Genomic DNA, 26,488 nt, shown 5'->3' on the forward strand with positions numbered 1-26,488 from the left:
GGATAAAGACTACTTTACAACGCGAAAAAGGGTTTGAAGGGGTTGAAATTTAGGGTGGAAATTTGTATGAAAGTATCGTCATTTTTACAGTTAGAAGCTTTAAACTTATTTTTTAGGCTGCTGATTTGATATAAATAAATATGACATTTTAAATTTGTAAAACTTTAACCCTCAAGGTTGCAATGTAACAAAACGGAATAGGGGATGAAAGTTTGTATGGGAAGATGTTTATGTGAATATTTTGTAAGTTTCATATTTTTTGGCATTTTTTATAAGTTTAAGTAAAAACCACAACAACAACATAATTCACGACCCGTAACCCAGAGGGGTAGGCAGAGACCCAGGACCTACATTTGGCGCAGTCCGGGCACACCTCTTTCTATGTTCTTCTACATACATCAAAGCATAGCACGTTGGTTAAATAAAATAATTAGCCCAAAAAAAATGCTACCCAAAATAGTATTTCACGCGGACGAAGTCGCGGGCACAGCTAGTGACTAAATAAAAAAGGAGTTAGATATAATATATAGATATAAATACGATAGATTTTTTCATTTAGATCACAGAATCATGGAAAGTTTTGCTAGTACTAACATTAATATTCATACTACCCACAAATCTTTTTAATATTATAAATACGAATTTTTGGATGGATGGATGGATGTAAAGGTATCTGCAACGGATTTCGATTAAATCTGGCATATATAGAACACCTAGGCTACTCATTTAATTTTTTTCTCAATTCTGCGCGAACGGAATCGCGGGCGACATCTATTTAATTTAAAAACGCTTTGATATAGTAAACAACCTAATTGGATCTCCAAAAAAACAGATAACCAGATAACTGAAGTTTTAAAAACCAGTATTAAAAGCACTATGTGTAACAGTGTTATTTATTGAGAGTAAGGGTCACCTTAAGCGCCTCCATCTTCTCGGCCAGTCGCTCGTAGTCCTCCCTGCGCTCGCGCAACTCATTCAGTATCGGCTTGATGGAGAATGTAGCTTCTGACATGTTATTTGTTCCTGGTTGCGTTTGATAACTGAAATGTTAGAAACAATCATATACTATGATGTTTAAAAATGTACATACATCAAATTAAATTTAAAACAGTCTATTTCTTAATTTTCATTTCAATTCTTTGCATTTTTAAAGCATAAACTTATACTAGAATACTAAAAAAAAGCGCCGCACTTCTTTATACTTTTAATATAATAGCTTTATAATATCTATTGGTTTTTATCGATTTTGTTTTATCTTGTGTAGTTTAGCTAAAAAAACTATAATCATTTATATAATTTGTTTTCTTTATGAACAAGATAAAGTTCATGAAGAAAAAAGATAGACGAAAAAAGGTTGCGCGGTGCGCACTCTATCCCGGGGGCCGGTGTTGTCGCAACAGATTTAATTACAGACAAAAATTTAAACAAGGAAATTGTCTTCTAACTTGTATAGATACAAGAGGGGTGGTTAAGTGATTGTTTTATACATAAAAATACATTATATTATTACTTACGGCGCGCCTTCACTAGTGACGGAGGAGCTGGGCGAGGCATCAGGTGAGAACTTGGGTGCGGGAGATGTGGCTGCGCGAGGTAACGTGGAGCCGCGCGGCGCCGCCTCACCCGCCTCCGACGCACGCGAACCTTCCGACGACGCGTTCGCTGCCACGTTGTAGCAACACTCAATACACGCAATACATACGAAGCTAGTTACCATTAAAATAGCGCTAGCAATAAAGACTTTTTTTTATAGAGAGGTCACAATAAATTATATTTGTTAGAGTAGCATTGGTAGCTGGTAGCTGTTACACTCATAATTGTTTAACCGTCACTTAAGCAATAGATTAGTGTAGATTTATCATAGTATAGCTACACTAAAAGTCTCTTATTGACTGCCTTAGTAGAGATTAAGTAAGATAAATGCACACTGAAAGTTTTATTTAGAAATTCGATAATATGTTACTTGGCTTACCGTAGATTTCTGAGATCAAAATCTTTGTTTATAATATATTGTTATCTCTGTTTTATCAAAGATAATGGCAGAGATGACGATGTATTTTATACAGAGATTTTGGTCTTAGAAACCTACTGTTAATGGTTGAATATATGACTTGGTAACATTTAAAAAATGTGTTTTTTTTACTTTTTGAAAAAAAAAAATAGCGTTTATTACTTATCACCGAGATATGATTATGTGACGAAATGTAAGATTATGATGTAATTTTGTGAATTTAATTATTAACAACAATTTTATTAATAATATAAAACAGAGATAGAGAACCAATGGCACACGACACAATATTTCGACCACGTCACTGATCACAAAATACATTATGCACTACGAAAAAAACCTGAAGCATGTATAAAAAGAGGAGAGAACGAATAATACGGAATCTTCACAACAATCGCAAAGATAAAACTGTTTGATGACGTCTATGAACACATTAAACATTTCTTAGCACTTCACTTCATTAAAAATAGCACGTTTATAAGTAAAGGTTCTCTACCCCTGGCCTAAATTAACACCGTAAAGTAATATAATATAAATTTTATAGTTTTTCTTTTCTTTGTTACCACTTTATCTCCCACATACCTAATACAATTACTTTATAGATGTGATATCCAAGAATTTACATAATTATTATTTGTATCACGAAGTAACCTATTTTTATAGTACCTTTATTTAAAAAAAATCAAACGGATATGGGAAGTGTTTTTCTCATTTCATTTTATTACTCGTACGTAAAACTTAATTCCATTTAGTGTTCGGAATATAGTTTACAACGCCAATAAAATTACGACTTATACAGTATGTATGAAATTGTTATGACAGCGAGAGGGGTCGAGTTAATTTGGCATTGACAATGAATCACTTTTATGTACTCATAGTAACTTCGACCTCTATGTACAGTGCAGGCAATTTAACAATATATAAGAAATTAAGTTTTTTTTTTAATAAATAAAATAGGCAAAAGAAAATAATAAAGCGTCATTGAATTATACTAAGCTATACGTATTATATAACAATGAGATAGTGAATTTTAGAAATAAGAATACATATTAATATATATATACACTATCCATACCAACATACTATAATTACTAAGGCTATAATTACACTGGATATAGCTTTTGAATTAATTTCTTTTGGAATAACTACAGAAAAAATACTGATATGACAAAAAAAAATAAACGATTTTTTAACACGTTAAATGCGATTGAAAATGTTTACGTACTGTGAATTTAGCACTGAAAGTGTTAATAATTCCTACACTGAATTGCAAGGTCACTGTACACATCGTAAACAAACTATGATGCATTGTAACAACAATTAAAAATGTGATAATTAGCATATATTTACCTCTCAGTTCCGCATGTTGTGGGGCTAGCGTGCAAGAATTAGACAACATGATAAGCAACAATTACACTGGTGTTTACATGTTATCAAGCAATGTACAATAATATTGTTAAATACAAAATAGGATTTTTAGAAATAAGAGATAAAAGTGCAACACTGAACTGAGTCTAATTTTGCTATAACTAATCTATGTTTAAAACGATACTAATTTCTGAAAAAATAAAATTAAATAATATACTAATTTTTAATATAGTCACAAAAGACGAAAGATATAGAAAATGTTTTATGGTTAATCGTGACATTATTTTATAAACAAATAACTATTACTAAGACAATTAAAAGATAAGACTAGAATTTTTTAACAAAATATAGCAAATAAAAACTTTAAACAAGCGACAATCGAAATTAAAAAAAAGTTAAAATGAAAAATTAAATCGTATTTTTACTAAATATTATTTAGATATTAAACAACTTCCGTAACTAACAAAATATATTTCTGTTCAATAAAAAAGAATCTTCTAAGAATAAAAATAAAAACAAATTCTATTTACATTTCTTCCGGCATTTCTTGCACTTGCGAAAAAACATATTATAAAATCACTATATAAACATGAGTCATGTTTGTACGTGTGTGCGCCCGCGCAGGTATTAACTGACTATCTCTGAGCATGTTTATCAGATGTTATGTAAATGACGGACTGTGACTGTAATGACGTATCCCGCATTGTGAAGGTTAACTTGTATTTGAAAACAGTAAATATTGTTTGACTAGACGGTCATAACTTTTTAGATTTTAACATAACCGTGGAGTTTTATCACCGTCTTCATCATCATCAGCTCACTATACGTTCCTAAGGAGGGGATCGTAGCCTACCCTAATTTAGGGGTGACTAGGCCTTAGTCGATCACGCTGGTTCAGTGCGAGTTGCTTGACTTTCATCATCATCAGCTCGCTATTCGTTCCCAGTGAGGGGCTCGGAGCCTACCCCAAGTTTGGGGTGACTAGGACATAGTCAATGCTGGCCAAGTGCGGGTTGACTTCACACATATCATTGAATTTCTTTTCAGATATGTGCAGCATCACGATTTTCCTTCACCGTAAGAATGTCGGATAAATGTATGTAAATCGTAAATCGAAAAACACATTATTACATGGCCAGATTCTAACCCAGGAACTGTAGATTACAAATCAAGTAACCCCTGAGCCACCGACGGCTCTTCAGTTTCGTCGCCGAAACATTACAAAAAGATATCAATACTTGCTTTGCTTGAATTTTTTATAATTTACTATTGTAATTATTTCCAACCAATTTGTTACATAAATGACTAATATATTTTATTTATTAAATCTTTGTAGATAACAACTATTGATTCAATTTATACATCTATCAAAGTTATCTAAGCTGTCACTGTATGTCATCATAGATTTATTTTTCTGAATCATGAGATAAGAAAGTGAAAATTTTGTTTATATACTAGCTGTCAACCGCGACTCCGTCCGCGCGCAGTTATAAAAAACTAAATAGGGGGGGGGGGGTTTATGAAAAATAGATGTCCGATTCTCAGACCTACTGAATATGCTCACAAAATTTCATGAGAATCGGTCAAGCCGTTTCGGAGGAGTACGGGAACGAAAACTGTGACACGAGAAATTTATATATTAGATTTCATAGTTTTAACGGGTATTTTTTAACATTTTATTATTAAATATAGCATTAATAATTTTAGTGTCGTAAAAAGGTTATTTTTTAATCTAGAATGTAATCAACTTCAAATCCATTTTCAATTTTTTTAAATTTAATATTTGTCTTAGGTACTTGAGTTACGCTAATTACTAGATTTTACACCAAAACATACTAATTAGCTTTATCTACGAGTATATAATTATTAAATAAGTGTTATTTACACTAGCAATTTTAAAGGTTATTGAAGTGCTTTAACATTTGCAAATAATTTTATATCTACTGTCTATTTATACAATAAATTAATCAATGAAGGTTAAAAAAAATTTCTAAGATTAATAAAATCCCAATTAAAGATTGTTAAAACTAATAAACGGTATTATTAACTAGAGCAATTATTAATAAGGTTTTTTATTACGAAATGAACATGATATGTTAATAATGAATGTTTTGCTACCACTCATATACTTACAAGTACCCGTGTTTTCTGCGAGACAAAATATATAATTTAAATAAACATCTAATTATTATTTGATATATAATTATTTATATACTTGAACATTATAATACATATCTCTTCAATATATTAAGTTATTTTCAACTTTTAAGGCGATGATATGCAATGAAAACTTGCCCAATAATATATTGGAAGTAATGTTAAATGTCTTTCATTTAAAATGGATCTTATACTATGGATATTAAAATATGCTGAGAATGCACCAAATATTTATTAATCTATAGTCTGTGTTAAACATATATAATAAATATGGTAGAATATATATATATATATATATATATATATATATATATATATATATATATATATATATATTAGGGTGATTTAAAAAAAAATTTTAATTTTTTTTTTTAACCGATACCCTCTCAAATGTTTTTATTTGATATAAAAAAAATTCTCACCAAACCCGAGCCCTATAGCTCAACTCTAAGGGGTCGCTACTGTTTTTTTATTTTCCCATTTAATTAACATGGGAAAAATCGTTTTTTGTTTTAAATTGAATTTACACATAATTAACGCAATTTTTTATAAAAAACGATTTTATATTCTTAAAGTAGAGTCTTCGAGCTTTCCAAAACTCTATTACAAAGTACAATTATCTTTACATAAAGACTAATTACAGCTATTTAAAAATCACTAAATTTCGAAATTTGAAAAATGCTTGGAATTTTTTTTTTTTTGCACATTCCTCAAAATTTTTACTTAAACTATAAGTAAGCATTGAATTTTTATATATTACAAATTTCGAAAATGGTTTTTAGTACGTAGTGTAGTTGCAGCACACATGATATCAATAAGATAAATGAATTAAGTGTATGATTACAAGTAATCATGGAATATAATTTTGTCACAATTTTTTTATATTAATGTAAAGATAATTGTACTTTGTAATAGAGTTTTGGAAAGCTCGAAGACTCTACTTTAAGAATATAAAATCGTTTTTTATAAAAAATTGCGTTAATTATGTGTAAATTCAATTTAAAACAAAAAACGATTTTTCCCATGTTAATTAAACGGGAAAATAAAAAAACAGTAGCGACCCCTTAGAGTTGAGCTATAGGGCTCGGGTTTGGTGAATTTTTTTTTTATATCAAATAGAAACATTTGAGAGGGTATCGGTTAAAAAAAAAATTAAATTTTTTTTTTGAATCACCCTAATATATATATATATATATATATATATATATATATTTATTTTTCCTGGATTCAATTTGTAGTTCAACGTCGGAGCATATACTTTAGGTTAACCGTAAAGAAACTACCGATCTTTGTCTGTAATTTATTTTGTGTGTGATAAAAATTTGCAAATTTTACCAGTAGTAGTTTTTACTCTACTAAGTCAAAGTAGTAGTACTACTATACTTGTGTCAATCAATTGCCGTTTTGGAGAAGACGGACATATTCTATCTTATGCCATTTTATGCTTCTGGAGCAAAAAGTAACTACTACTATAAGTGGGTCATTTTAAAAGGTTACAATTGACACTTCATTAAAATCCAATAAAGTAACCTTGTAACGGCGGACATAAAATATATATGTATATTTTTAAAAATAGAACTGCACAATTCCTTTTTTTATTTATTCGAATATAAATTTATTGTAATCATGAAAAACGAACGTCATAACAATGTTACATCAGTGAACTATTTTTTTTTTAAATAAAGGATGTTCCAAAAGTCGATCGAAAAACATGGCTATTTCATAATAACTGAATCACAAATCTTTGAATTTCGAATCGATTCATTCAATTTAATCGATGTTTTTAAGTAAAATTTCTAGATATCAAATGTGGACTATGAAATTGGCACATCTATAGTAAGAAATGTACTATAATAATACAGACCGGCGAGCTGTGCGATGTTATCCGCGGAGCCGAATCTGTTGGAACGTGAGAAGAGATGTGCGAACTCCCGCGGCGCCGCCATCACACTGCCACCCAGACCCGTGATACCATCCCGTATGTTGCCACCAACGTTCCTGTTATGTTATTAAATTAACAAAGGATTTTGATGTGTCCACACTGGTTGCCATGACAACGATAATAAATAAGATGTAAAAAGTAAAAATTGTCTCTTATTTACGCTTTAAAAGAATAAACACCAAACTCTTATTTATTATCGTTGTCATGGCAACCAGTGTGGACACATCAGATTTGTATAGTATCTTTCAAATATCTTGGTTGCTCAAGGTTAGCTGCACAGTGGCCACTCCTCAGCAAACTGCTACACCTAAAATTCTGTTCTGCGCAGCAACTAGTACGAACTATCGAGCCGCCAAGATATTTGAAAACTTCTATACCTGCCTACTTTTCTGAGTATTTATGTATTGATTCATTGAAGAAGCTTTAATTTGGCTTTCAGGTTAGCTTTTAGTAAATTTATTATGACAAATCTATAATAAGGGTAAGCCTAAGTAATATTTAATTAATTCTATCCTACTACAAATTTAAATGTACTTACTTCAAGCCTTGTCCCATATCACGCAGAACTTCTCGCGGTTGCCTGTGCGCCTGTCCGCTTGTGCCGTGTTGCTGGAATTATTATCATATAATCAGAGAAGAATCATCAGAGACAGAGAAAGAAACATCACTTAATTTTCACAAATCTAATCGCGAATTAAACACTCGCCCTGAAGATGGACCCCCGATGAGTCCGAAACTAGTCGGTGCCGTCACCGGACGATCAAAACGTGAGTTAAGCCGTTTCTTAATTAATTAATTATGATGTCTCACGAAAGTTTAAACAATTTAATTAAATCTAATCTATCTATCTTACATAATAAAAGAAAATCGTATTAGTTACACTATTTATAACTCAAGATAGGTCGAACTGATTTAGCTGAAAATTGATGGGGAGGTAGCTTAGAACTAGGAGACGGACATAGGAACTTTTTTATCTTGTGTGCATTTTTTTTATTCCGCGCGGACGGAGTCGCGGGTAAAAGCTAGTATGGAATATAATGTAATTTTTTATACTAAATTTAGACTTTAAGTCGAAGCAAAGGAAAGTTTTAATGTTATTTGACGTTAAAATTCTTTATTAAGATTTTTTACCTCCCAGTTTTTGATCCTTTTATTGTAACCTTCTAGTTTCTTCTGCAGCTGCGCGATGCAGAGCGCACTCTTCTGGTTCTTCTTCTCGAACACTGCTTTGATTCGTTGCAACTGTTGCTTGTCCGCGTTCGCAGCCAACTTCAGGTATTCGTTCACGTTCTCTGGAACATTATACATACTTTATTTGGATTATATAAACTAATACTATTATGTGTAATTAGATATTAAATACGAAAATATCTATGTTTGTTATTAAGTAATACTAGAAAGACTGGACATAATTTAATGAAATTTAGAACATAGGTTTAATTTACATTCTGGAAGAGTGTATAGGCTAATTACTTAGTGTATTTTGTTTGTTACCTAGATTCTATCAAATCTATATATATAAAAGAAAGTCGTGTTAGTTACACTATTTATAACTCAAGAACGGCTGAATCGATTTGACTGAAAATTGGTGAGCAGGTAGCTTAGAACCAGGAATAGGACATAGGATAATTTTTAACCCGTTTTCTTTTTTTTTTTTTATTCCGCGCGGACGAAGTCGCGGGTAAAAGCTAGTTTAGAATAAAATGAGCTTTAGTATAAAAAAATATGAAGTTCCATCTTTCAGTTTTAACTAAGCAATGACATAATTTATGAATGTAAAGTATTATCTCACCATCTCTGTTGGTCTGTTCGAGTCGTATGAGATCTTTGGTGCGTTCAATCTTGGTGTTGAGGTGCGCTATGGCGGCCAGAGCTTTCGCTGACGTTGCATTGCCGCTGCCGTCGTAGTCTTCTGTGATAATAAAACATTAGTAAGAATATCAGTAATAAACCAAATACATTATGTAATGTGCTTTTCTAACTTGATTAACTTATCGGTTTTAATATTGAAATAAAATATTTCTAAGTGTGTACAAATTTACAAACAAAACGAAACATTCTCTTACCTTGATTAGAATAATCGCCATCTTGGGCTGCAATTATAAAAAAAATAATTTAAGTATATGTATACGGAAAAAAATAAAATTCATATTTCTTACACATGATGTATTTGCGTTGTTGATAAAGGTTTTATGTCTGTTCGCAAGGCCGCGTTTTTTCTTAATAATCTCGGAAACGGCTGGGCCGATTGTGACGAAACTTTTACTGAAAGGTGATGGCTTCTATTTTCTACGATGAATTCGCGGGCGACCACTAGTAACTTAACAGATAACTTTACCGAGTTTATCTTAAATTTTAATTTATAGTCAAACATTTTATATATAACTTTACCTCTATAAGCAGGAGATCCGTACTCATCAGCGGAGGACATGGCGTAAGATACGTTGGGGCTGTACACGGGGCAGGTGTAGTCCACCGCCGGCAGTAAGTTGGAAACGTTCTTCTTCTGCGGCGAGTCTTCCAAACTAGAAACATTACATATAACGTAAATAAACACGTATCTATGACCCGAGAACCTAGAGACCTTATTGTTAACACAGACTGTATGCGGAATTGTTCCAACTTCACGCTTGTCTTATGTGTGGTCGTAGTATTTCACCGGTAGAACCAGGGCCCATGTGTGCACCAAACAAATATAGTACATCAAATATTGTAGTACGAATGAGTCTTATGATAAAAAAAAATAGTCATCCCTTTCTGTTATATTTGTTCGTGTTCAGAAGAAAACCCACAGCATCTTAACTTCTTAACAACGATTTAAAACAATTAAGTCCTTTTTACTTGTAATAAAGTTTATTACAGTGCATTTAAAAAAATGAGTGCATACATTCCCACGGTTGACCTGACCTGCACGACTAAAGAATTTCTCTTTTGTTGATACGATCAATATTACAGTAATGTTCTTCGTAATACAACTAGCAACCAACATGAAACATGGATAATAATCAAAGAAGTACACATATAAAACCGAGCAATTTGAATGATTTTTAATTGATTTATAAAAAAGATTACACTAAACTTTTATTAAACTAAACCCTTATACTGCTGCTATTAATTTTTTTATATCTGATTAGATGGCAACGAGTAAGCGGCCACCTGGATTCGCCGAAACAGCGAAGCTGCACATAGACAACCGCAATTGCAGATGCCTCGCCTACCTTTAATGAGGGAGGAGGGGACGCCCTCAATGAGATTATTCCCCCTTCCTTCCTTCCGCGTCCCCTTCTCCGTCATATAAACAAATGTTGCTGACGTCTACCACTTTCTAAAATAGACAGAAACTCTGGCAAATTCTTACATAAATAACGTACTTTAAATTTGCTTTAAACTATTATTAATTACTAGCTTTTACCCGCGACTCCGTCCGCGCGGAATAAAAAATAGAAAACGGGGTAAAAATTATCCTATGTCCGTTTCCCGGTTCTAAGCTACCTGCTCACCAATTTTCAGTCAAATCGATTCAGCCGTTCTTGAGTTATAAATAGTGTAACTAACACGACTTTCTTTTATATATATATATTTGTTGTTACTAACTCTCTGGAAGTATTAGCGGTGCCGGCGACCATTGAGCTGTTGCCCAGGTCTCTGGAGTGCGACTTGACGTGGTGAGCGCCTCGCTCGCTGTGACGCGACGATGAGTTCGATGACGGCTCCTGAAGATATTAAAAAAAAAGTTTATTCAATCAGCCAATTAATTGAGAACAGGAGTCAATTCTTCGTACATTTTTTAATAGAGGTAATAATGTATACAATTTTCTATTAAAGAGACACGTGGTAAAGACAAAACCAAAATTTATTAATTTTCTTTATAAATCAAAGATTGGCTTATTTCTTTTGCCATGAGTTAGGTCAATTTTCCGACTACTTTTAATATTTTCTATATTTATAAATATGTAAAATCCACTCCACGTTTTAGGTACAATAGCACAAGAATGTTTACGATTATAGTCAACTTGTTAAACTATTTGGTATGATAACTTACAACCAAAACTTCAATAAACAAATCACACTTACTACAACTATCACACTAACATAACACAAACAAAAAATAAATTTAATATTTTCTACATTTCATAGTCGGCCGCACGACTCTACATGTTACATTGATTTAAAGTAAAAAAAACAAAATAATTGTCAATCAAGAATTTGTACTACAATTGTCACAAGCTTTGACTCTTAAATATGGGGTTATCTAGTTATTAATATTAACTACATATTAGTTTGATAACAATAACTGGCCCAAATTAGAATTAAAACAAACTATTGACAAATGGTTAATTTTCAACGTATTTAACATTTTGTTGTAAACAATTCAATGGTTAAATAAAGGTAATGATATTTATTTCAGTCTTTTTTTAAATAAATCTCAATCTTAGAAAATAAACCTAGAAAAATTTTTGAATACCGCCAATTTAAGATTATAGATTTGTGTATTGATTTCTTAATAATGTTTTCAAACGATGACAAGAATAAATTCGAAAAATGCGTATAAAGTAAATACGTCAACTTACATACAGAGGCGTGTTTTGATAAAGTATTTCTATATAACTCGTCCCTTTACTGAATACGGCGCCGGTTCGAGAGACGTCTAGACTTTAGAGATTCTGAATAACTTACAATCCAGCTGCGACATACGTGGCGTATAAAAGATGAGATTATTTAATAACGCTCGTAAATCACGCTGATGTTAAATTACTCTCATAAATAAATTTATTTTTTATTCTTCAATTTGGTTGAAGTTAACATTGAACTGAATTTAACAATGGTCTACAATTCATATTAAAATGACTAATTTTGTTTAGGACTAACAAGTTTAATACTTAGGCAATGAACTCACAAGTATTTAATCTTATTAAAGGCTATGCCAGATAAATATCTAGACAACTAAATTTCATTAATTACACTGAATTCCGAGAATAGTTCAAGTTCAAATCCCTTAGCGTACTTACACTGACAACATGGTGCGCGGTAGAGGGTGACTGAACTCTGGATCTGATGACGTCATCGGTGACGACAGACGGGTCCCTGGCGAGGTCGGCGGTCGATGGCGATTGACTCCTGCTCGAGCCTTTGCTGTGGTGAACATGGAGCGAATCCATCGCTACAACTACGATCACAATCCCACAAGAAGCACACTCATATCAGATGTCTATATTGTGATCTTACAATGTCTTTGTGCTACAATGTGCTTTTAGGAGTATTCCTTGATGATTTCTCCATTCCTAGAACGATTCTGAAAAGTAAAAAAATTATCAGGTTAATTTCTACTTCTCAAGCAAACTAGATGGCGCCAATGGCAAGATAAAACACACTGTTGAAATGAACACAGTTAACTTGTCGTTCTAAGACGAGGATACGGTTTTGCCAGTATTTGCAATTCCGTTTGAACACTTCAAAGAATAGAGTCGCAAGTGCCTATGTATTTAATAGAGGTTATATAAAATTAAAACATTTATTAATATTGAAGGTGAAAGCATTTACCGACAATACTAAGCCTGTAATGTAATTTACGATAAGTGGCGCTTACGTTTGTGTACTTAAATTGACGAGACAAAATAAACATTATAGTAAAAAATTGGGAATATTATACGGCGCAGTGTTGGGTAGTTCAATTTGTTGGCAGTGAAACGGCACGCGACGTTGAAATTCGCTCGGCGCTGCCAAATTGTCATAAAGCTTGGTAATTCATGACCAGTGGAAAATTACGTTATTTTGAACCGAGTGATTTATTATACATCAACGATTCCTTATAATGAAAAATATCAAACAATTGCATATAATACATTTGAAAATAAAACTGACGTAACACTATAGGTGTTTAAAGCGGCAATAGAAATCCCCATCCAATGATTTCTCATATCAAAATGTTTTAAATTTTGGTTAATTTCTGTATTAAATTAATACATGACAGCGTTGATTACTCTGGTCGATTATCTATATACTGGTTGTATTCACGTTACTACGATGAGGTGACAATTTTTTTAATCGACGTTCAGGTTTAACTGCATTATTATGTTGTTACACAGTTGATCGGTACAGACAACCTATCATTAAAATAGAATGTTTCAACTACACATTTACTTCATCAATCCTAGAAATAATTGCACAACCACTTTTTAGTGTCTCACAGGTTAGAAAAAAATCTAATCGGCACTGGTTTAGTGATTTGTTGAGCGTTATCTGTAATTCTATGAAAACAATGACATACCTTCACCATCCTTCTTTATAAAGATTACTAACCTATTAAAGATAAAAGATAAACAACATTTGATTTTAGTATCGTAAGTAAGAATATAATTTAAGCTGTTATTTTATTTCAGATTGCAAAACTTAAAAAAAATCAAAGATTTTTTTTTGACTAGCATTATACAACCATCGGTGATAAATTCAACTTTGTACTGAGGTCATGGGAACGAATTTATTAAAGACAATCTCCGCATTCAGGTGTCATGATGCGTGAAATAATATAAGGAAAAGTAGACAAAGTTTGTTTGGTCTGCGCATTGATTTATAACATGGCTTTATTCAATCTTAATATCCTATGAAATACTTCCTTTCCATACTTTCCTTATGATCTCTAAAAATAATGGCAGGGATAACGATGTCTTATACACAGAATTTGGTCTAAGAAATCCACGGTTACTAGTACATGCATAGTAATTAACACGGTTGTGTGCGTATATTCATCTTAACCAGAATAACGAGAAGCATAATTGTACTAACGATTATAATTACACATTTATAGGCTTTAATTAGACAAAAGTTCATTATAACATTGAAGCATGAGTTCTTCCTTTTTACGGGTATGTAAGTAACTATGTCCGTTCCATTCTTGTTGCCATTTTGATTTGCAAGTTGTAATTCGATTTCCATTCTATCTTAAATTACTATCAGTCGACCTTCTTGGTTAAAATTAAATACTCGTATTTACTGAAGTTAAACCTATTATAAAATGTTCAATTCCTTGAAGATGTTTTAAAGTTTAAGATGATGTAGATATTGCTATCCCACTCGCACTTCAATTTATAAAAGTCGATTGGAAAATTAGTGTTTTTTGCACCTGCCATTTTGTTCGTTGTTTTTTACAAGACATCGTTTTTGTTTCCCCCTTTACTGTATGTAGTTAGGTAGTAAAAAATAAACTAAAACTGTATTTATTAACTAATTTAAAGACTTTACAGTAAAGCGATTTTTATTCATGATATACCGATTATAAGATATCGAATAAATATTACATTTCCAGCTGCGACAAATTAAAGAGAAAGTATAACTTCATCTTAATTTAAATCCGTGTTAATCAAAACTTTTTAATGTAAAGGCGACATCTGCTGGCGTTGAATGATACTTTAAATATCTTTTAAATTCCTGATCGTATCATACGTAAGCAGATGAATATTTTTAGTATCCTAAAATACTGACGTTAAAAAAAACACATTCAAAGAAACATAACATGGCCGCAATCACACAGCAAATAAATAAAGGATTTCGAATGATAGCTAAAAAGTTATTTTATTTTTAATATCTAGGCTCGAACTTAGCATCAGTGCAAAATAAAATTAGACTTTAAAGCAATAACGAATGGACCTAGCTACCTCCACATCTTCTATATCTATATATATAAAAACAAGTCGTGTTAGTTACACTATTTATAACTCAAGATCGGTCGAACTGATTTAGCTGAAAATTGATGGGGAGGTGGCTTAGAACTAGGAGACGGCCATAGGAACTTTTTTATCTTGTATGCATTTTTTTTATTCCGCGCGGACGGAGTCGCGGGTAAAAGCTAGTAAGAAATATTCCATCAAATAGAATAACGTGGACTAGGCATCTTTTTTCTGCATTTAATTTCTTTGCGAAATAAAACATTAAAATTAATATTAGCTTTTTACCAGTCCTGTCTAAATAGTGTTAAGGAAAACATTTAATTCAAAACATGTTTTACGTTATTGTGATTGTGGTCACGGAAAATTTTCATCATGTTATTGTTTTCGTTAAGAAGTAACATCCTATTGCAGATATCTGTAATAAAGCCGAGTGTCCAGTAAGACTCGCTTTGTTTAAGCTATTTATATCTATACAATTAATATAATTGAAGTGTCTGTATGTAATATTTAAAAAAATCATATTTTACGAAAAAAGGTGTATTTTTGTTGCTTATAACGAAAATTAATTTATTTGTCTGTTTGTCGGCAAATCTGTGTTTCTTCCTTGTAATCTTCGAAACGGTTGAACTGATTTTGACGGAACTTTTACTGGAAGGTGGCTAGTGTGTGTTACCCCCGCAATTTTTTTTTAAATTCCGCGCTGACAAAGTTGCGGTCGATCGCTATTTTTTTTTTTGGAAATCAGGAAACTATTACAATTAAAACTATACCATAATATAAGATTTTTTTTACAGGCAATGGAAATCCATGGTAACATACAAATCGATACGGTAGAAGGTCAGACGACACGCAATAACAATAGTGACTTAAAAGCAACTGGAGAATACATTGTTCCGTTAAGTTTGTATTACGAAGTTTCAGTGTAACCTAAAAGCCGAATTCAATAATTGTATTAAGTCAGAAAAGTAAGAAATTCTACAAACGAGGTCCCAAATTCTCACGATGTCTTGAAAATCTATAAAGGTAATACATAAGGTGGCAAACTGTTAAACGGCCATCTGAATTCTCCGGTCAGCAAAATGACCGTCCCCTATAGACATCCGCAATCTCAGATGCGTTGCCATCCTTTAATCAACGGAAAATCGTACGTACTGAAAGAGGATATTTCCCCACCTTCTTATGTGTCCCCTTCTTTGCCAAATCCACTTTCCCTTCCCATCTTTTCCTAATAAGAAAAGAGTGGGAAGGGAAAGAGGACTAAAATAAGGTCTCTGGCACCAAACTCATCAGACGAAATGCGGAATTGCTTCCACTTCACGCCTATATTCTGTGTGGTACTAAGTGAGTAAGGAGGTCCGAAACGGTGTCAAATGGATGTCCAATAATGTCTCTGTTTTTGTACATAGAAATAGGAAACTTGACATCGTTCCCATATAAAACGATAACAGAGTTCAATGACAATTCAGACACACTAATTGGTATAATAGCTAGACATAATTTTAGGTTAAACATGAACAGGTCACGCCCATTACTAGGCAGTAATAACATCAAAGCGGCCGCGATAACTACGGATAAACCAATTTTGATACTATCATTAACCTGAAGAAAAAAAAACCTTTAATAAAATAGCTTTGAAAATAGATAGCCTGAATTGGGGGTTTATCCATGATGTCTAAAGATTATGGATAGTTGAATTTAGATTGAGATAGTAAAAAGCACACAAAAAACTATTACTTTTATACATGTAGTGGATGATTTAAATCCCTTTATAGTTAAATCATAACCAAATTAAACATTTCATAATATGGTACGTTTAGTCATTGGACTATTTCAGCTTTTATCGCTGCAGTATATCCGAGCTACAGTACAAAGGAATACAATAAAATTCCTCCCAAATTGGTCGCCGGGGCAATGTAATTGTTGCCACGCCGTTGGCCGCGAGATATACCGCTATATTGACCTACATCACGGCCACCCTAACAACGAACATGGGAGACGGAATATCATGGTTTTTTTATCATATTACTTGGACAAAAAGTACATATTCCTAAGATAGTTTAGTGTCGTGAAATGCTGAGTAAATTAGCTTAAGAAAAGTATCATCAAAATCTGTTTTATATTTTCAAATTTATACAGTCGACTTTTTATAAGCGGGGAACCTCTATAAATAAGAAAAATATCGCGGTACATCGCCTATTTCTTCTTATTTTAAGTCGGTTTAAAATTATAATTTAGATTTCCCTAGATAATGAGGTACCTAAAATATTTTTTTCTATGGCGTAAATGTTTTGCAGTGGGAACTCGCGATAAGACAGGTTCGCATAATATAAGCTAAGTTGTTATTTTCAATAAGGTAAATATTTTTTTATAACCAATGGGCAATTGATTGACTTTTAAAGAATGATATCGTACTATGATTGTGTATTGGACAGTTGATAAGGATAGAGGACACAACGATTAGCGGAACATTAAACTAAATATTGGAATTGATAACAAATTCAATATTAAAAAAAATTAAATTAAACATCGGATGCAACAGAGATAGAGAAGATTGTATCCGTAAACTGTTTACAAAAAAAAAATACAATAGAAGAGTAAATTCAATATGTTTTTTAGCGTATATTATAGAGAGGACAGATTTGATTGGTTGTTTGTAAGCATTGAATATGCTTCGAAACTACTAAACCGATTTGAAAAAAAAATTCACCATTGCGAAACTACACTATCTTCGGGTGAAATAAGCTATATTTATTACATTTTTTTTTAATTCCGCTCAGACGTAGTCGCGGCTAAGTACTAGTATTTTACAATGGGAGATAAAAATAATGTCGGAAAGAATTTTTAAATTATTTGAAAATGGAATAAAGCGTCAGTTTTTCGTTTATAAATGTAGCATCATAACTGCACTTAAATATATCTTATCTGTAATACCTCGTAAGTACATTTATTCCTATAAACACTATAATGTGAATACATTACAATATTATAACTCAAACAGATTCCTAAACGCAAGGGGTCGTTCTAATCTTATACCAATTAATCAACTATGAACTGAGAGACGTGGGCGTGCATTGACTGTTGACCCGAACATGTGTATGGAAAATAATACACACAATGTCCGTCTGAGAGACAACGCCCTCGATGCAAGATGCATATTGCATAATGTAAGCTTCGATTTGTATAGAAAGGTTCTTATTTTACGGATATTTGTTAAGATCTATATTAACGTACTCACTAAAAAATTATTTACAAACTAGCTGTCGCCCTCGACTCCGTCCGCGCGCAATTAAAAAAACTATAAAAAGTAGCCTATGTCTTCTTCCAGACTATGTTCTACATCAGTGCGAAATATCATCAAGATCCATTGAGCCGTTACGGAGGGACCTTTAAACAAATATCCATCCATCAATCTAAACATTCGCATTTATATAGTACTAACTGTCGCCTACGAATCCGCGCGGAACTAAACAAAACGTAGCCTATGTGTTCTTCCAGAATATGTTCTACATCTATGCCAAATTTCAACAAGAGCCGTTGATTTAACTAAACATTGTCTAACCGTCGGTTTCCGAGACCAAAAACTCTGTATTAAACTTATCGTCATCGCTGTCATTATCTTTGACAAAACAGAGTCTCAGAAACCACGGTAACTGTATTTTTATTGGAGTTTATGTTAACAAATATTGTCAAATAATGTTGTCCTTGTTGAGAGAATGGAGAGATGACAATTGCGACTGCAATTGAGATCCACAGGAATGTTCAAAATACAACGTTGGTGAAATAATGTTAGCATATATAAAGGACCGTCCACAAAAGCCAGGATCTAAAGCAGAGCAGATTTTAATCGCAAATAAAATTGAACTTTATATTATTACAACAAAGTCTACATTTACGTTTCACATCCTTTTTACGCTTGCCCTTCATAAGAAAAAACTTGCATAATAGAAATAAACCTTGTTTCAAATGTATAAAGCTGAAAATTATTTGCGAGATAAAAATCTACTCTGCTCTCTGCAACTGTCTTTCTGAACGGACCCTAATAATTATGTTATGTAGTAAAATCGTTAAAGATTGTTAAAATTCCATATGAAACAAAGTATGCTGAAAATATTACTACAAGTTCATATAACTAGTGCACATATAACCTGTTCTATAAAAAAAGAAACATCGGAAACAAAATTGCCCGAGTAAAAATAAACTCGATTTAATGCCAAGACGCGCTGCAAGAGTTCAATCGATGACAATTATTAAAGCGTACACAATGCATACTCAAGAGTCGTAGATAATCACACTTAGTCATAGAATAATGTAGCCGTGAATTTTCACTATAGACATCTGGACAAAAAAATAGTGTTATCGTTCTGTGATCGAAGATTTTGTTTACATATGTTTTGATTTTCAAAACTGACGGAAAAGTTATGTAAAATATAATTTTTAAATCTAATATTAACACTTTATCCGAATATTTAATAATCTTACTTCTTACTAATATTATAAATGCGAATGTTTAGATGAATGGATGGATGGATGGATGTTTGTTTGAAGGTTTTTCCGGAACGGCTGACATTTTGTACAGATGTAAAATATAGTCTTGAAGAACACATAGGCTACTTATTAAGTTTTTTTAAATACCGCGTGGACGGAGTCGCGGTCGATAGCTAGTGTAATATAAATAAAGTTTTATATACCCTCATTTAAAGCTTTTACTTCAGATTGGTTGGACGTTATCCAGTAAGAAAGAATGAATAAAGTAATATATATCACAGCATGTGCTGAACATCTGACGCGATGCATTTTTTTTGTAGCTAAATCATCGAAAACTTTACGGACAGTCAAAATAGTTTTTATATAAATGACCACATTGGTGCATTGTTCTCTTCGGTAGACGAATTTATCTAAACGCTTTATCGATAAAAAACACAAAGGAATATACAAAAAGAAATCCGAGATTTTTTTTATTAAAAACCTGTAAAGTTAACTCTTACTACCCATACAGAGTCGTTAGAGTCATTAAAAGGTACATAGAACAACTCACGACAGTAACCATTACTAATTACATCTTACAATTGGAGCGGCTTTTGTTAATCCTTTCTCAAGACGTGCATAATTTCGCAAAAACACTTACCTTGTATTAAACGTAGTTATGTATTTATAAAGAATAATAGCATACGACGCAATCAAAGAGAAAGTACGTGCGCTTCGCGAATCGCTACATCACGTTTTTTTTTATTTCCGGGATGAACGCTAAACAATTGCTGTAAGGTCACGCGACACCAAACAAAAAGGTCAACTGTGCTATCTAACGATAATGATACAAGATATTTAAAATGTATGTTTAATAAACTATAATATTATAGTAACATTATTTATTTTTATCTTAGTTCTTTCAAAAGGAAAAAAAGAAAGAGATATGTGGACTTTATGTTTTTTAATGTGTTCCGAAAAAGGCACTCCTTAATAAGTCAATGATCAAGATTTTTATAGCTTTACCATTGAGTAAATCAGTATATCATATGTTACATACATTAAACTATATAAATGCACTTTAGGTCTTGTAACTTAACAATATTCTGTTATCGCAAATAACAATTATGTTTGTCACTTACATAACTTGATTATAATTTGTAGGTCGCAGCTGCGCGTCCAGTCATATTAGAGCCGGAACTCAATAGTTAGGGAGGGAAAAGCATTTAATTACAATTTTGTATTGCACTTGATATCACAGCAGCTGTTGATTTCAACCCTCCCATGACCATTAAAAACTGAGATAATAATTTGCTTTGAAAATTTTGGTAACAAACTCAATGGTTACTATGAATATTAATTTCATCAACAATAATTACCTTACTTCTTACCAGTAATATAAATGTGAATGTTTAGATGGATGCATGTTTGTTTGTTATAAGGTATCTTCAGAATTAGCAGTTCTGTTAATGGATCTCAGTAAAATTTTGCATTGATATAGAACAAAGACTGGAAAAACACATACTAAATAAGATTTTTTTTTAAATCCGCACTGACAGAGTCTCGGCAACAGCTAGTCATTGTATAATTTCAACGATAACTGCACATAGAAGAGTAAATAAGAAATAACTAACAAAGTAATAATTAACAGTAAGTAATTAAGTAAGAAGTAAGAAACAAATGGTTAGCATGGTATAGACACATTACGAGAAGGCAAGAATCACATGAAGCAAGGAGAACTTCATTTAAGAGTTGGGGGCATACACCAGTAGAGGTAGGCCTAGTTAGAGATGGATGGATTGCGTGAAAGGTCACATGGTCAATGTAGTGATGTCTGAGATGACGGTAGATAGATCAGAGTGGAGGATAAACTCTGGTGTGCCGATCGTATCTGAGCAGGACAAGGACATGAAGATGATGAACTGTACTACAACATAACCAAATTGAAACTTGATAATTATTTTAAAATTTCTCTATGTTGTATATAAGTAGACTAGTGAGTTATGGTAAATAACAACCTTCATAAATATTACAAAGTGTATGATTAATCGAAAAACTAGCTGTCGCCTGTGACTCCGTCCATGCGGAATTAAAAAAAAAAACTTAATAAGTAGCCTGTGTTCTTCCAGACTATGTTTTACATCTATGCAAAATTTTACTGATATCCATTTAGCAGTTCTGAAGATACCTTCTAATAAATATCCATCCATCCATCTAAACATTCACATTTATAATATTAGTAATAAATATTAAAATATTTCCATTGCCATCATATCAATTCTGTCTCAATAAATGTTTATTGTAGTTACAAATACAAAGCTTTATAAATTATAAAAGGGTCCGTCAATAGCCTCTGCACTGATCTGAAGGAGCTCTTAGCATTAAAGGCATTCGCTTTGAATAACAAAAGCTTTCTCATCAATCTTTAATTTCAATGGAGTGCCATTGTTTTGTATTATTTAAAATTCTTTTCTTTTTATATTTGTTATACAAGATCAACAGTGAAATGAAAATTAATATTAAGAATTTATTCAAAATCAATAAGTCCGTCGACTCTTTATTTGTGTATTTCCATTGTTGAAATACACATATTCAACAACTCAACTTTATTTTTTTCAAAGAGAATAACTAAGGCTGTCAAGTTGTTGCATGATAGCTTTATTAGTGGAAACTGACACTTACAATTATAGGTACTGATTACTATATCTGATTGCCATATTGTCAATCATTATACTATGTAAAGTCAGACCTGGATAAGAAAAAATCATTGTTGGCAACCTCCATAAGTGAGAAGTATGAAGAACACACAGAAGACAGACGTGAAGTGGAAGTAATTCCGCGTTTCGTCTGATTAGTGTGGTGCAGGAGGCCTAATTTTAGTCCTCTTTCCATTCCCACCCCTTTTCTTGTAAGAAAAGGATAGGAGGAGGATTTGATGGAGTAGGAGATGCATAGGAAGGTTAAATATTCTCTTTTTATGCGTCTCCTCCTTCATCAATTGAGGGTAGGCAACGCATCTGCAATTGTGAATGTCTATGGGAAGCCGTCGCTTCGCCATTTCAGCGAATTCATGTGGCCACTTGCTCGTTTGCCACCTTTTAATATTTAAAAAAAAAGTATCACAGTCCCTAGGAATCCCGCTTATCCAGGTGCAACTGTAGTTATTATGATGGAAAAAACTTATAATTGTAGTACAATATTTTGTTTCTTTTCCTTCAAATTAACATCTTTTAATATCAAAATCTAAAATACTGGTTAGCTTTATTAAATCCTAATACATTAATTATTTCCATAAAGTGCTTAGGTAAATAAATTAAAATAAACATAATTTCTAGATTAAAAATAATTTAGATAAATCTAAACACATAAACTTGTAATGTTAAAAAATAATCATTTATGGATACAGGAAATAAAACTGTTAGAAGATTATCATTTTTAATGACCTGTTGGCCTCTGTTAGCTGGGCACTTAAGTGACTCATGTTAATTTTATTTAAGATTACATTCCCTACAAGAATGAATCACACACAGTTTTATAAACAAAGAAACAAAAATTGTTATTAGTTTTATAACAAATTCAGTAAGCGTTTCTGCACTGGCATCGTTCCAAATATGCATTAACGTACTAGAGGAGTCTGCCTATAGTATATATAAGGAAGTACTAACACAAATAAGTTGCTATACCATATCGGAGCCCTACATTACCTTGAAAGGTCCGCGTACTCATTGTTACATCGTCACTGTTGTAATGCATGCTATCACATATTCATTTATATACAGCTAAATAGAAACAATGGCATATTCTTTAAAACTTATTAGTTGATATTGAGTCTACGCAAAATAATAATTGATCGCAAATAGTAATGGAATGTTTTAACGAATAACAATAAAGTCGTGATATGCAATAAACGTGGGGAATTTATAATAATAAAAGGCAGTTACAGAATTTTATTCCAAAAAGGAATCATTGCTAGCAATTGTCGGCATTGTATAGAATTTACTTACATTCTGTTAACACCAAAATCTTTCTCACTTTTCAACACATTACTATCGTTACTTTATTACACAATAGTCTCGGTACATGTTTTCCACGAAAATAAATATAATTACCACATAATTACGATTGTATAAAATGACAGAAAACAGCGGACTGAAAAAAGACGTCTAGATTGGATGGATGATGCACTTATTATTTGATAGTGATATTATTCGGTAGATGTCGCTACTGACAGTGGAGTAGCCAGAGACAATTTTTGTGTAAGACCTAAATAAAAAACTACAGTCAAAACGCGCTTCGCTTTTTTTTCTACGATTTTGGAAAAGGAAAATTATTATAACGAATGATAAAATTACAACATTTAGTAGTTAAACCTCTATTAAAAAAAAACAATTGTATGATTAAAACAGTAATAGGAAGTGTTAGTTATAATTGCATCCATATTTCAAAACGATGTTTTAATTTTTACAAACAGATACATATAATATAACGTTATTACCGCATACGTTGTTACATGTACTTAATTTACTTTCTGAATCTTCTCATCAAGGTTGATTATGGTGCGTTACATCAAATAAAAATGCTTTGTACCTGTTAACTTAGATTTTACTTACGGAGGTTAAAACTGGTGTTTTAGGTCTGTATTTACAAAATTATTTTATATTAATCACAATAATCGTTTAGAACTTTTAATTATTATCGAAGGTATAGGATCATCAAATATTCATTGTAAAACAACCAGCATTAATGGTTTGAAATATTTTTGTAGTTCAAACTTAAAAACAGAGACTATCTGGTGCACTTAGTATGTTAGAGTATTATTTGCACCAAATGAAAAATTTATTAATGAAAAAGAAATTATCTAAACTTTTTGCAATATAGATTATAAATTTGGGTCTCTCATAATACAGCATAAACTATCAGAAACTAATACATACAGCGCCACCTACAGACAGCCAGTTATGTTAATGTTGCATGTGCCATCTCACTCGCACTCTTAAGCTCCGCGCAGCTCGGCGCGTTCAAATGGTTCAATGACTTTGGCGACCAGTTTCTATTTTCTCTCTGGTTCTGTCGTTGGGTCGGCCCGCTAGGAAGGGGGTCTTTGTTTGCGTTTCACGTTCGCGTCGCACGGTATCATCTGCGTCAGGCGCTCAATCGTATCGCATCCGAGACGGAATGTGCCAACATAAGTGGAAGCGTGGTTATCGCTCCTCTCGGTCGATGTGAAATGTCGTGTAGTGCCCCAGGGTGGCGCCGTCTAGTGCAAGTGCAGTGAGGTGCAGTGGTGTGTGCGAGCGAGCGTGGGTCGGTGCCACGGCGAGCGAAGTGCGCGGAGGTGGCGGCGGCCGCTCGGCCATGACCGGCGACATGCCTCTAGGGAGCGCGCACGCGTTCGGGCGAGCGCTGCTCCGGGACGGCGCCCTGCCGCCGCTGGAGCCCGGGCCGCCTGCGGCCGCGCCGCCTGCGCCGCATGCCCCGCCGGCCGCTGCCGCCAGCCCCGAGCAGGTCATGAAGCTCTACATGAACAAGCTCACACCTTACGAGCATCGCGAGATATTCGATTACCCCCAAGTGTACTTCATAGGCGCGAACGCGAAGAAACGACCCGGCCTCGTCGGCTTCCCGAACAATTGCGAATACGACAATGAGCAGGGTTCATACATCCACATACCGCACGATCACATAGCGTACCGTTACGAGGTGCTCAAAGTTATTGGCAAGGGCAGCTTCGGACAAGTGGTGAAAGCTTACGATCACAAGAAGCGGGAAAACGTCGCACTTAAAATGGTGCGAAACGAAAAAAGGTTCCACAGGCAAGCGCAGGAGGAGATTCGCATCCTGGAGCACCTGCGAGAGCAGGACAAGGACAACACTATGAACGTCATACACATGTTCGACTCGTTCACGTTCAGAAATCACACGTGCATCACTTTCGAATTGCTGTCAATAAATCTTTACGAATTGATAAAGAAAAATAAGTTCCAAGGGTTCTCGCTGCAGCTGGTCCGAAAGTTCTCACACAGTCTGCTGCAGTGCTTGCACGCCCTTAACAAAAACCGCATCATCCACTGCGATATGAAGCCGGAGAATGTGCTGCTGAAGCAACAGGGACGCTCCGGAATTAAGGTCAGTAAAACTAACCTCACACGTCACGAACCTAAACTAGTTGAGTGGCGTTCCAGTAGAACGACACCTGTCTCGAGCCCGTCTGGGAGGCTTAAATCAGTAAGCTTCGTTTTTGTTGTAAATATGTGTAGCATTTTGAGTGAGGCGAATACAGCGGATCAGCTGGCCACACCCGCGCGCCCTAGCCTACATCAACACTCGTCACTCGCCCGACCGGCCCGTTGCGTTCTGTGGCGCATTTTGTACACATGTTTGACTTATCGTCTAAATCCAAGATAATATGCGCTTTTATATTTATAAAACGTAATTACGTCGATACAAACGTTGTTCGTGAGGTTCAAATCGCTCGATAGAAGCGTACGCACGGAATCTATTTTAAAATTTCCCTATAGATACATCCAGTCTTCGCCATGTAATATAAAAGTCTCGACCTTACGTCAATACGCATTCGCGTTCTAAACAAAATTTTAGACGGAATATATGACGTTGAGTTTGTATGATATTAAATGATTTCCTATGTTTTATTCTTATACTTTTCAGTCATAATTAAGGTTGAAATACTGAAATACAAATATTCACTTAAAAATGGAACAAGCGTAAAATTGTTGAGCTTTTAACTTATACCTTGGATGGCTACTGGGGTGACAACGAATAGACTAATCAACAAATTAACAAACTGTTAATCTACTGATGTAGAAATAGACTATTTAAAGTTAATTGCAACTTTTACGGCTTTATATTTGAAAATGTAGTTTA

The 26,488-nt window shown here is 33.3% G+C and overlaps 2 protein-coding genes across 4 annotated transcripts in view; one reads left to right on the forward strand and one right to left on the reverse strand.

Moving 5' to 3' along the window:
• The window catches only part of LOC106715332 (transmembrane and coiled-coil domains protein 2), a 28,409-nt gene extending 4,629 nt beyond the window's left edge, over positions 1–23,780 (reverse strand). The window contains exons 1-12 of one of the 2 annotated variants that reach the window (XM_045683644.1): positions 23,611–23,780; positions 12,488–12,771; positions 11,073–11,191; positions 9,870–10,003; positions 9,545–9,571; positions 9,271–9,387; positions 8,610–8,770; positions 8,017–8,087; positions 7,401–7,534; positions 5,513–5,527; positions 1,515–1,662; positions 914–1,040 (exon numbers count right to left, since the gene is read on the reverse strand). In XM_045683644.1, the coding sequence (XP_045539600.1) occupies positions 914–1,040; positions 1,515–1,662; positions 5,513–5,527; positions 7,401–7,534; positions 8,017–8,087; positions 8,610–8,770; positions 9,271–9,387; positions 9,545–9,571; positions 9,870–10,003; positions 11,073–11,191; positions 12,488–12,637 (1,203 nt within the window). In that variant the 5' untranslated portion in view covers positions 12,638–12,771; positions 23,611–23,780. Of the gene's footprint in view, positions 1–913; positions 1,041–1,514; positions 1,663–5,512; positions 5,528–7,400; positions 7,535–8,016; positions 8,088–8,609; positions 8,771–9,270; positions 9,391–9,544; positions 9,572–9,869; positions 10,004–11,072; positions 11,192–12,487; positions 12,772–23,610 lie in introns of both variants that reach the window. The other variant, XM_045683643.1, reaches the window with a different exon arrangement.
• An 864-nt stretch (positions 23,781–24,644) lies between these two features.
• LOC106707311 (dual specificity tyrosine-phosphorylation-regulated kinase 2) overlaps positions 24,645–26,488 on the forward strand; it is a 111,795-nt gene continuing 109,951 nt past the window's right edge. For both annotated transcript variants that reach the window (XM_045683635.1, XM_045683634.1), the window contains exon 1: positions 24,645–25,732. In XM_045683635.1, the coding sequence (XP_045539591.1) occupies positions 24,962–25,732 (771 nt within the window). In that variant the 5' untranslated portion in view covers positions 24,645–24,961. The remainder of the gene's footprint in view (positions 25,733–26,488) is intronic.

The sequence above is a fragment of the Papilio machaon genome, chromosome 23, assembly GCF_912999745.1.
Source record: "Papilio machaon chromosome 23, ilPapMach1.1, whole genome shotgun sequence".
NCBI classification, from domain to species: Eukaryota; Metazoa; Arthropoda; class Insecta; order Lepidoptera; family Papilionidae; genus Papilio; species Papilio machaon.